Raw genomic sequence first — 12519 nt, 5'->3', positions numbered from 1 at the left:
AAAAAAAAAAAAAAAAAAAAATTACTTGTAACTGTTGCTATATGGAGTGTATATTTGCTCCTGAGTGGCCATCCTCAAGCTTTGGGCTTGAATAAACTCTATACTTAATCATAAAAACAAAACAAAACCCATTTTTTACATTATAACGGTATATCCTCTTTTTGGAAAACAGAAACAAAAACGAAACAACACATTGGCAGGTCCCTATAGTGAGTTTAGGTGCCGAGACTGATGGAAGAACGCCCTCTGTAGACTCTCAGCAGGCCACCTGTGGGCAGCCAGTGCAGGCAGACGGTCTGTGTGCGCATCCTGGGACAGGGACCCAGGCTGAAGGCTTGTGGGAGAGTCCCATAGTACAGCACAGTGATCCTCATTTCCCAACAGACATCTATGTAGTTTGCAAACTTAGGAGGGCAGCAGTGGTACCCAAGGCTCAGGATAACACTGACCTGGCTCATGTTTCTGCATTCAGAGTATCATGTCAGCCATGAAATAACTTTCAGACTGTGTGAGAGAGGTATTTGTGTAAGGGTTCTCTTTTTATCCTCCAAAGACCAAGTTCATTGCCTTGAACATATGTAACGAAACCCTGCATAAATACATGGCAATCATTTGCCTTTAGGGAAAAAGTAGACTCAGGCCTCTGTTCAGAGAATGGCGGGGTAAGAGAGGCTAAAAGATGGAAGAAGCATGCAAATCTGATCACTTCCCAGTAAGATTATGTCCAGAGATTAAGGGAGCCAGGAGGGAACATGACCCGTGAGGCATGGTGGCATCAAGGGGTTCAACAATCTCTTTAATGGACAAAGAAGAGGTATTTATTTGCTGTTGCATAGGTTTGTTTGTTCAGAAAGTGCTTTCTCCTAAACTAACAAAGTTGGTATACTTAAGGCTCATGGGAGCCCTTATGGATTGACTATGGCTAACTAAATATTGAGTTCCCTTCCCTTGAGGCATATCTGTGGAGCTATGATCAGAAATGGGGGCTTCCGGAGCCAGCCCAAACCATGCTTTCTTTGGTATAGTTGTAGTAGACTATTTGTCTGGGTCTTGGAAATTAGAAAGGGAATAAGGACCACAACCCACTTCGTATCTCAGCTGACTGAAGTAAAAAGAGAGGTACCGAGTGTGGCAATGTTCCTTAAGCAGACTCCTTAAGAGTCTGTGAATAACTTTATTTTCAGAGTGTCGCTATATACCCTTTGGATTGCTGCCCACTAAGGTCACACTGTGGGAGACTCCTATCCTTATATAACGTTTATTGTCTAAAGTTACTGTCTTTAAGCTTGATGTTGATCTGTATATAAAAGGCAATTAATTAATTTCTATTTTTATTTTTATGGAGTTGGAGTCTTACTCTGTCACCCAGGCTGGAGTGCAGTGGCACACTCATGGCCACCCCAGTGTTGACCTGCTAGACGCTGGCGGTCCTTCTGCCTCAGCCTTCCAAGTAGCTGAACTATAGGCATGTGCTATAATTCCCGGCTAATTTTTGATTTATTGTAGAGACGCGGTCTTGCCAAGTTGCCCCCGGGCTGGTCTCAAACCCTTAGGCTCAGGTAATCTACTCACCTCGGCCTCCCAAAGTGCTGGGACTACAGGCTGAGCCACAGAGCCCAGCTTAATTATCTTCTAATAGGAGAGATCACAGAAATGTTGGAGGAAACATATCCTTCATAAACAAACTGAATGCTTAGCCTTGAATAACTCATTTTATTTGGTGCTAGAGATCCAGCAGATAAATTTTATGGTTACTGACCAAGTCACTGGGGAAAATAGAACCTTGAGATGTTCCTAGAGTGAATTTGTACATCTGAAGTCATTCCAGACTAGGATTGGGATATTGTTTGATCTAGACTGGAGTAGCCCATAGGTCAAGTGCACTAACGGTCATAAACACCAACGCTAGTAGAGATCTAATTGTTACTCTAGTGTGTCTCTTTGTAACATGCTGATGAATTTTACAACCATATTTTTGATTGTAGGAATTGGGTTTTTACTAAAAAATGCTCAAAATATTTTCAAATGATATAATAATTACAGATATCCTATATTTATAGATTATTTATAGATTATGATGTTAAAAAGAAAATGTAATCTTATTCTACATAATCAGCATTTCTTTTCCTTAATATATTTTTTACTTTTTTGACTTGGAGTCTCACTCTGATGGCCAGGGTGGAGTGCTGTGGCACAATAACAGCAGCTTCAAAATCCTGGGCTCAGGTGACTCTTCTGCCTCAGCCTCCCAAATAGCTGGGACTATAGGCGTGTACCACCACACCCAGTCAATTTTTTGCTTTTCTGTAGAGACGAGGTCATGCTATATTGCCTAGGCTGGTCTTGAACTCCTGGGCTCAATCAATTCTCTTGCTTTGGCCTCCCAAAGTGTTAGGATTACAGGCATGAGCCACCACACCCAGCCAGCACAGTTTCTTTAGACAGAAATAATAATAGATCTAATAATACTAATGTACATATTAGCTTAGTGTTCCTATTCTTTTGGTAACACTGAAATTTTCTGATTCCTTCTTATAAAGGGTATTTCTGAGCCATAATTAAGTCCTCTGAAGGGATCTATTATATGGGTGTATCTTGAGCAAAATCACTGCCTATAGGCACTTGAACTTGTTATGTCCCTTACAGGTAATACAATTATTAGTTCCTATAGTCTATAACTAAACTTGTAAATGTGGTTAATATTATCTTTCATTTAGCAAATATTTATTGAGTATCTACCGTGTGGCAGGCTGGGCTAGAAGCTGAGGATACAGTAACGAAAAAGGCAGACGAAGCCCTTTAACTAGAGTCTGATGATGACCATGGGCCTGATTAACTCTGACTCAAGAGATACAATCTAATTCCTGAGTCTGTTAAACTGCAGGAGAAATTGTGGGTCAAACAGTCACTCAGTGGAGTTTTATCTGAAATAGCCTGGTGGTCTGCCCCTCACTGTAATCCTTAGATCTGAGATAAGAGAAGGAGAGGAGGCAGGGAGGGAAAGAGGAAAGAAGAATGTCACTTTAGGTACTACTGCCACACAAGGCACTGCAAGTGTCTCAGGCTGAAGGCAGACCACAGCACCAAAGCTTTTAAAATATGAGTCATTACCCATTTCTCTCAAGTTCCCCAAATGCCAAAATAATCCTGTGATATTGTTAAATAATGAATATACCTTTAGTCTTGCATCCCAGTTTCCTGGCATAAGAGCTTCTAAAGTCCTTGAAATATTCAGGGTGATGGGTTTCTTTTGTATGCAAATGAGATGACTGGGCTTGGGGGGTCTTAGTTTCAGGATGGGGGCTGGTCTCCAGAAAGACCAGGGAATGATTAGAGGATTGAAACTTTCATCTCCATCCACCAGATCTTTGGAGAGAGGGGCTGGAGATTGACTTAATTACTAATTGCCAATGATTTAATCAGTCATGCCTACATAATGGAGCCTCCACAAATATCCTAAACAAAGGGGTTCATAGAACTTCTGAATTGGTGAATACATCTACATGCCAGAAGGCAGTGTGTCCCAGCTCCACGGGCACTGAAGCTTCTGAGCTGGGGACCCTTTTGGAACTTGTCCTATGTACTTCTTTATCTGGCTGGTCACTTGGATTCTCTATGATATCTTTTATAATAAAGCAGTAATAGTGAAGTGTTCTAACTTCTGTGAGCTGTTATAACAATTACTGAATCTGAGGAAGGGTGCATGGGGACCCTGGGTTTGTGGCCAGTTTAAACAGAAGTAACCTGGGGATCTACTGCTTGCAATTGGTCTCTGAAGTGAGGAGCAGTCTTGTGAGACTGAGCCCTTAACCTGTGGTCTCTGTGCTAACTCCACATAGTGTCAGAATTGAATTAAGTTGTAGGATACCCAGTTGGTATCTGCAGAGAATTGAACTGCTTGATGTAAAAATCCCACACATTTGGTGTCAGAAGTGTTCTGTGGGTAGAAAGAGATCCTAGTAGTAGTTAATAGTCCCTAAAGTAAAAAGAAGCAAGAAGGTGGACTACATGACAAGTTCTCCATAAATGAATTAATAGAGCCAGTTCTGGTAAGCATATATAGTAAAATTTTCATTTGGCAAGTCTTATAATTATTTTATTACCCACTTAGGGAAATACATTTTGATAGGAAAGAAACTAAACTATACCTGCCAGAACCTGGAAGGAAGAAAGGGTTACACATCATAGCTCTGTGTTAAATATTCCTACCTTTTAATCTAAGCTCAGTAATGATATGGATTAAACAAAAGTTCTAGTTCTAAAGCTTTATAGTTTTTTCAGCCATATATCTTAAAAATGTTGAATTACATAAAGTCATTCAGCCAAATTTGAGCCACAGAGCTGAGCTTAGGTGAGTCCAGTTTAAACCTGTGAAGTGTACAACAGGGTATTTCTACCTAAATCAACAGAGCAGCATTTCTTTCCTCATCCTCTGATGGGAAAAGTCAAGGAAGAAACCATTTACACCGATCAAGCTATGGACAGTCCTATGAGACTGTGAGGACTAGGACATGAGCTCAGGACCCTGATAATGGAAAATTCCCAAGACACACACACAGTGGCACATTAGAGGCAGGATTCAGCAGTCTAGGTTTTCATTTTGCCAACTTCAGGGGGATGATGATCTCACACAGAATAAAAGGTCACTGAAACGGACATGTTGTCATTTAATCCCATCTGCTCAAGGCAAGCTTTAAAATGCCCTGGGAAACAATATCACAGCAATGGCAATTCTTATTTCTTGGATTTCATGGTAATTCATAAAAATTTTACAAATGAAATGTCTACTGGAAGCTCTACTGCTACCATTAAAATAAATATCCATAATGCCTGCCCTCTTCTGAAGGTGTTTTCAGAAGCAGGGTGTTTCCAGTTTGTGCTCACTTGGAGCTGGCACATTCAGAGAGATTAGGAGATGTTCTGCTAGTCTGCGCAGATTGTTATGAGTTTCCAGCAAGTGGTTGCAGCTGTAAAGTGCATCTCTGAGGTACACAGAGATGAAGAGAAAAGCGGAACATGGGCGGTAGCAACAACAGGTGAAGTGACGCCCTGGGTCATCAGGAAGGGAGTTCTTAATAACAAGGGGATGAGACTGTCAGGAAAATGAGTGGGAGACAGAGCAGGAAGGATAAATGCACTCGTTCCATCCTCTCTAGCACAGTCTCACTTATTTTCCTACTTGTGGGTAGCATTACCAACATCTGCTTCTCTGTGACTTCTGGACAAACTGGAGAATTATACTTCCCCACCCGCCTTGATGTGGGTCATGTGACTTGCTCTATCCAATGAAATGAAGCAGAAGTGATGCATGTCCCTTCCTGGAAGATGTAGGTGTATTTAATGGTTGGGCTTGATTTTCCATCTTGTTCTTCTCCTGCCTGCCCACGTAAATGTACCTGTTGATGTAGAAATGCCACAGATGGAAGCAATAAACTCTGTGTGAATAAAGAAAAAAGCAAAAGCAAACCTAGCAAAACCAAAACCAAAAAAACTTTTGCTCCATGAAAATCAATGAGATGTCTGGGTTGTCAGCCTCTCTTGACTCCATGCTCTATTCTTTCCCCCTTTCTGACAGTCTGTCTCCTTCTCATCCCCTTCTTGTCTCTTCCCCTTGCTACCTATCTGTTCCATTCTTTTCCTCTTTCTTTACTCTATGATCCCATTGCTCTTGGAAATAAACATAATGTTTTATATTTCTATTCTTAATCTAAAGCATGTATACAATTATGTTTTTTTAACAAAATGGGTAAATTTTTTGAATTAAACAATTTCAGCTGAGCATGGTGGCTCACATCTATAGTCTCAGCTACTTGGGAGGCTGAGATGAGAAGAGTGCGTCAACCCAGGAGTCTGAGGATGTAGTGAGCTGTGATTGTGCCACTGCACTCCTGTCCGGGTGACAGAGCGAGATCCTGTTTCTAAAAAACACAAAACCAAACCAAAACAAAAAAAGTTTCTATTTCTTCCTTGAAAAAAACAACAAAAAAACTCTAAACTAAAACAAACCTTGTATAAAAATGTATGCTTTGAAACCTATGTTATGTGAACACATGGTGTTACTATTGTGAATAGGCACACAACTGACTTTCTCATATATGTTAGTGGCTATCAAGATAAACAAACACACAAACAAACAAACAAACCTTCCCCAAATACCACTCAACAGCCATACAGCTCAGAAAAACCTGAGCTGCCTCTGGAGTAGGTACTGAACAGGAAACCACGTAAGGTGTGGTCAGTCTCTCAGTTGTCATCAGTAATTTTGTTAAGAAGGCAAGTGAAACCCGAGCATCCAGAAGCCTGATCAAGACTGTAGGACATCTACAGTTATCAAAAGAACTATTCGAGACCTCATCTCTACAATAAAAATCAAAAAATCAGCCGGGCGTGGTAGCGCATGCCTGTAATTCCGGCTACTTGGAAGGCTGAGGCGGAAGGATCGCCGGAGCCCAGCAGGTCGAGACTGCGTTGGCTGGGAGTGGCCACTGCACTCCAGTCTGGGCGACAGAGTGAGACTCTAACTCAAAAAAAAAAAAAAAGAACTACTAATTTTCATGCACATTCATTCATGACATGAGGTCACCCTCACCACCCCAAAAGTCGTTTCAAGCAATTTAAAGCCACCCTAGACACAAAACAAGAGAGAATGAAAAAGCAGGAAGATGCAATGGTAGCCTGGCTAATCATGCATAATTAAACACAACAGATGTGCACTTAAAAAACAATTCAACAAGTTCTGGTTTGAAGTAAGAACATGCTCTACTGGGTAAACACAACTTGAACTTTCAGGCCACTTTACAACACCATGGAGAGACCCACTGAGGGTTTTGCATATAGTCAGTTCTTCAGATATGAAGTTGTGCAGAGCGGAGAGGAGAGAGTATACATTTATACGAGGAAAAGAAGACCATGCAAAAGGAACAGGAGTTGATGGAAAATTCTGAAGGTCACTTACTGCCTGTTTTTGCTCTTCCTCCTAGAGGTGTTGAAGACGAAAAAAAGGCAGAGGAAAAAAGGAGAGAAATTAATGCCCATCACCACAAACACTGGGAAGAAATGATAGAAGAATCAGGCAAACCAGGCCAGGCCCATGGGTTCTGTGATCAAAGTCTCTGTCTACCACAGAAGCAGCAGTGGGACAAAGAAAATGGCAGGCCCCTGCCCCATCCAATTAAGTCAGTGTTAACTTCTAGAGTTGGAAGGAAAGAATCTTAGAAACCATCTAGTTCCATTTTCTTATTATAGATGAAAGAGGCCTAGAGGGTTTGACCTGCCTAAGGTCGTATAACTATTTAGAGTAAACTGAAAGAGGAAGTTTAACCACAACTTAAAATTCTATACTAGTCATTCTGTTTCACTATTCACAACATTTACATGTGTTTAGGTACACTTATCTAGTGGTAATCGAAGTGTGGAACACAGACCAGCAGCATATGGAAACTTGTCAGAGATGCACATTTTGTGCCTTGCCCCAGATCTACCAAATGAAAACTCCAGGTGTGGGGCACAGCAACGTGTTCAACCTTCCAGCTGATTCTGATGCACACTAGTTTGAGAACCATTGCTCTAATAACTTCCTAACTAGCAATTCTACCTACCACAAGTTCTTTTCTTATTTAGTCCCTCCACCACTACACATGCTAGAACTGCACCCTCTCCACTTGCTTTAGACACATTGTCATTTTTTTCGGGGAACACCATGCATGTCCACTTCCCCCAGTAAGCTGGTGACTGCTTCAGGACCCTGAAAGGTCCCTCAAAAAAGAATTCTTGACCTTGACTTTTCACTGATTCAACACATGCTTATTCAGGACTTTTTATGCATGAGGTCCTGGAAACACCAAGAAATAGTCTCTGTCTTTGAGAACCTTCCAGTGATGGTACATAGAGCAGGCACCTGCTAACTAGCAATTGACTGCACAAATGAACACACTGCTGCACAATGCAGAAAAAAGCATAAAGATGACACAAACACTTTCGAGTTGCTCTCGTCTCAAACCTTTGTGCCTCAGTTACTCTGTCTTTTAATGGGTCTCTTCACTTCCTCTTTCTGTGCCTCAGTGTGGGTCACTGCGGTTAGGGAGCCTCAGTTCTTTGGACAAGTATGTAAATATAAAAGCTGTGCAATGGTTCTATTTATATTGAACCCATCCATGCAGGCAGTCTTTACTGGACATGTGTCTAGGAAGTCTCAGGAGTGGGTAAGTGCTCCTGCTCTCGCATAGTCTACATATCTGCAATGGCGAGAATGAGCTCTGTAATGAAAAGGAATTACAAAAGGGAGAGGGTAAGTAAAAACTTGGAGAAAACAATTTTTACTCCTGCTAGAAATTAGATGCACACCATGAAATCTGTTGAGGAGAGTCAACTCAGCACAGGAAGGTGCTGTTCATAATCAAACTAGCTGCTGGATGCCTGACCAAAGCTAAATCCACCCGAGGCCAGGCAGGGAGCCCTGAGCATGGGCTCAAGCAGCCTGTAGTCAGAGCCCTTCACTTACACAACTCTGGTCACAAGCTTGAGCTTTGCAGTTGGGAAGCAATCTCTCTTCCTGGCCAGACTTCCCTATGGGGAAGGACACTTTTCTTACATTCACAAGGCAAGGCAAACAGTCGTAGGAGAGTTATTAAACAACTTAAAAATGTGTTTTCATTGCTGGCCCTAAGTGTTGAAATGGAAATAGACATGGTGGGGGCGGGATAAGGCAATCTGAACAGGCTGAAATTGTATCTGAGGTTAAAAGACCAGTATATAATTTATTAGAACTGTTTCTAAGACACCTCCCTATTTTCACAGTTTTTCTTAAGTTTGGTATTATAGACAACTTTGCCTTGGTCCAATAAAATGGGAAATTTTAGAAAGCAATGTTTCGTACTTGCACATCTGGTGACTCTGCTATACAAATCTGTCCAAAGATATGAAATCATTATATTTGCAGTTAGACACGTGTCAGGTTAAGATGGGGACGGTGGGCAGGGCAGTGCTTTCAGGACTTTGAGGGCCTCCATGTACATTGGTATTGGGGGTGGGTGGACTTTGGCAAAGTGTACTTAGGATGTTGTATAGTTTAAACTCACAAAAGCTATTCAGATAAAGCCTTAAGGCTCTATCAACACAGTAAACAGGTCAGATCTGAGGTCTTAAAACCTTTGTGTTCTCAACTCCTCAACTGGGTCAGTAAACCTTGACTGATGACAAGGGATAGAGCCAACTTGATTTAAAGTAAGTAATAATACCTTAATTATAAAGTGCAAATTCAGAACTGCTTATGTCACCCAAAAACATGTCTCTTTCACATGGGAAAAGTCTGGAGGGTTGACCAAAGCAATGGCATAGCCACTGTAGTAAAACAAATAAAAATGTACATTCAAACTAGGTAAACATTTGCAAATGAGGTTGAAATTTAAAACTGCAGAATTCATCTGGTAAATTTGTTTCAAAAGCAGTATGAGAAAAATGGAAAATGCAGTAGAAAAATTGGGAAATGAATTAGAAACACCAACACGTAACCATTTCAGATTAAAGAAGAAGTTTAAGGCAAAGGTTAGTTAGATACTTATTAATCAGGAGAAAAAGTGTAAGGGAAAGATAGGTACAGAAACATGGATACCTGAGTGTCAGTCTATACTTGTCATTAAAAAAAAAAAAGAAGATCCTTGATACTCCTTGCTTTTAGGGATTGAGCCTAGTCACCACTATATCCCAAATACTTAACATGATACTTAGGAACTCAGTACATTTTTGTTAAATAAACAAAAAATTAATTTTACCCTGCCTTGTTCCAAAATTGGATTAACATTTTTGTTGAATGAATAAACAGTGATGTCACTTCCTATGTATGCTTTCTTAAATTATCATATTTAGATAAAAAATAAAGTACATAATATTTTACTGAAGTAGTAGAATGAAAGAACTCCCTGTGAAATGGAAATTTACTGTGTGATGTATTTTAATTTATGAGTATCCCAGACCATGTGGCTTGATTGTCCATTTGACTAACTGCCTACAGCTGTTTTATGAGAGAATTAAATGCTAGCAGACTGAACATCAATGAAAGCAGGACAGTCCTTTGAAATTAAAATTAGGTTTCTAAAGGGTACTTTATGAGTTGATGAATATATTTTTTTTTAGTTATAGGAAAACATCTTTGAAATTTTAATAGAAGTCAATGATTCCTATGCATGACCTTTTAGGAATGCATATAATACACAAATGAAGATTATGCTGTAATTCTTTTAGGAAGCTGAACACTAAACACATGAGATTTTCAACTGTGAATTCTACTCAATGGATAAAAAGACAACATTCCTGGGTTTGTATTTGCACATTTTTCTTCCCAGTTTAAATGGCCTCAGCCAGTCAGGTGAGTAAACGATAAGGCATTTAAGAACTTGGCAGAAGGCCGGGCTCGGTGGCTCAGCCTGTAATCCCAGCACTTTGGGAGGCCGAGGTGAGTGGACTGCCTGAGCCCGTGGGTTCAAGACCTGCCTGGGCAACTTGATGAGACCTCATCTCTACAACAAATCAAAAAAATTAGCCGGGCGTGGTAGCGCACGCCTGTAGTTCCAGCTACTTGGAAGGCTGAGGCGGAAGGATCGCTGGAGCCCAGCAGGTCGAGGTTGCGGTGGCCGGGAGCCGCCACTGCACTCCAATCTGGGCGACAGAGTGAGACTCCAACTCAAAAAAAAAAAAAAAAAAAAAAAGAACTTGGCAGGAGATCCTACAAAATGGGGTGGTAGTGTCCTACTTATTTTACTGAAATTATGACATTTCTAAGACAATAGCTGGAAATATAAAGAAACTCAGGATTTGGGAGCAGAGCTCCAGGCATTCGCTCATTCTGCTTAGCCCTTGGACATAAGCATCAGTGGCACACTGCAAGGTGACAGTGGTATGTGTGGGGGTCTGAGCCAGTCACTCTGAGGAATGCAGGGACAATCCGAAGTATAGTGTATCACTCAGGGAAAATGCACCCTCACTTCCCTTCAGTACTGTCTTTTACAAAAATCACTTTGGAGCACCTTCCCAGCTGTGCTGGGGCATCTTTCTGAAAGGGAGCTTTGACACATGGAAGGGGTGAGTGGATCCCTGAATCTCTCCTGCCCCACAGGGATACTAACCCCATGACAGCATGGCTTTGAATGCCCCACGTGACTCCAGATGTTACATAGGTCACATATGTTCAAGTGCATCTCTGCTGTTTAGAGTGGTGACTGGGTTGCTTAGCTGGATATCTGACAACTGTTAGTAGGATTTGGGCCAGGTTTTTACATAAGATTTTCCTTAAACAAGACCCACTTGGACATAAAATATTTCTGAGGAAAAATCCTGCTAACAGGATTAATGTAAAAACATGTCCATGCAAAACAAACCCCAAACCCAGGACCAAATCTAGGAAGAAAAAAAAAAGTCTCAGTTTAATACTAAAAAAAGTAATCATCTTGAACAAGTCAAAAGTCTGTTTAAACACAAACGCTACATTTATCTAAGTTGCTAATACCCACGAGCTTCATTATTAAGAGAGTGGCTTAGAATAGAAAATGGAAGAAAAGTCTGCAAGTTTTTATTTTTCTGGGCTGCCATGTCTAGTTGACCCTTGTCACTTTGGAGGATTGCATTAGTTTCCTATCATCCTTTCCTTCTTAACCTGTCCCAAATATTTTTCTAAATTGTTGTTTTTGAAATCTTCAATGACTTCCCTTTATTACTGGATTAAACTCACTCCCATGGGCTTGGCTTTTGAAGCACTCTACGTTTTTGTGATTTTCACTCTGACTGTCATCTGTCATACTATGAAATACAGTGGGGTTCCAGCATCGACGGATAGGAACTGAGAAAGTAACACGTGAGCAAGTGTTCTGGTATTGCTACTGCATAATGAGTAAACATTCTTGTTCGGTGCCAATAAAATTGTCCATGTGAAGACATTAAAATGCCAAGCATGCCTTTCTTTGTTCTGGGGTGTAAGAGTTGTTATATACTCTTCAACAAAAATAGATATACCTGAATTAGCTTAGGCTGATTCAGGTCCCCAGTATACCAAACCTAGAGGTAATATGCTCTAATAAAGTTATTGATTAGAATGAGTTTGTGTGATGGTTACTTTTATGTGTCAACTCGACTGGGTTAAGGGATGGCCAGCTAGTGTGTCTGTGAAGGTGTTTCCAGAAGAGATTGGCATTCGAATCAGTAGACAGTGAAAAGAAGATCTGCCTTCACCAATGTGGGCGGGCAGCATTCAATCCATTGAGGACCTGCATAGAACAAAAAGGCAGAGGAAGAACGAATTTCCTCTTTCCTCTCAAGAAGGGACATTCATCTTCTCTGCTCTCTGACATTAGAACTCTCCTGGTTCTTGGGCTTTCAGAACCTGGGTCTTACACCCATGACCCAACACCTATCCCTGCAACCCACCTCTTGGACTATGAGTTACAGCATCAGCTCCTCTAGTTTTCAGGCTTGTCCAGACACAGACTGAATGACAACACTAGGTTTCCTGGGTCTCCATGGTGCAGAAGG

The 12519-nt window shown here is 41.0% G+C and overlaps 1 protein-coding gene across 1 annotated transcript in view; it reads right to left on the bottom strand.

The window, feature by feature from the left end:
- Positions 1 to 6543: 6543 nt before the first annotated feature.
- The window catches only part of LOC103265989 (dystrobrevin beta-like), a 69896-nt gene continuing 63920 nt past the window's right edge, over positions 6544 to 12519 (bottom strand). The window contains exon 8 of the mRNA XM_008063631.2: positions 6544 to 6976. Coding sequence (XP_008061822.1) covers positions 6680 to 6976 — 297 coding nt within the window. The 3' untranslated portion in view covers positions 6544 to 6679. The remainder of the gene's footprint in view (positions 6977 to 12519) is intronic.

This window comes from Carlito syrichta, unplaced genomic scaffold, assembly GCF_000164805.1.
Source record: "Carlito syrichta isolate Samal-C Ts95f unplaced genomic scaffold, Tarsius_syrichta-2.0.1 Scaffold306971, whole genome shotgun sequence".
NCBI classification, from domain to species: domain Eukaryota; kingdom Metazoa; phylum Chordata; class Mammalia; order Primates; family Tarsiidae; genus Carlito; species Carlito syrichta.
This window is presented reverse-complemented; position numbering and strand designations above follow the sequence as displayed.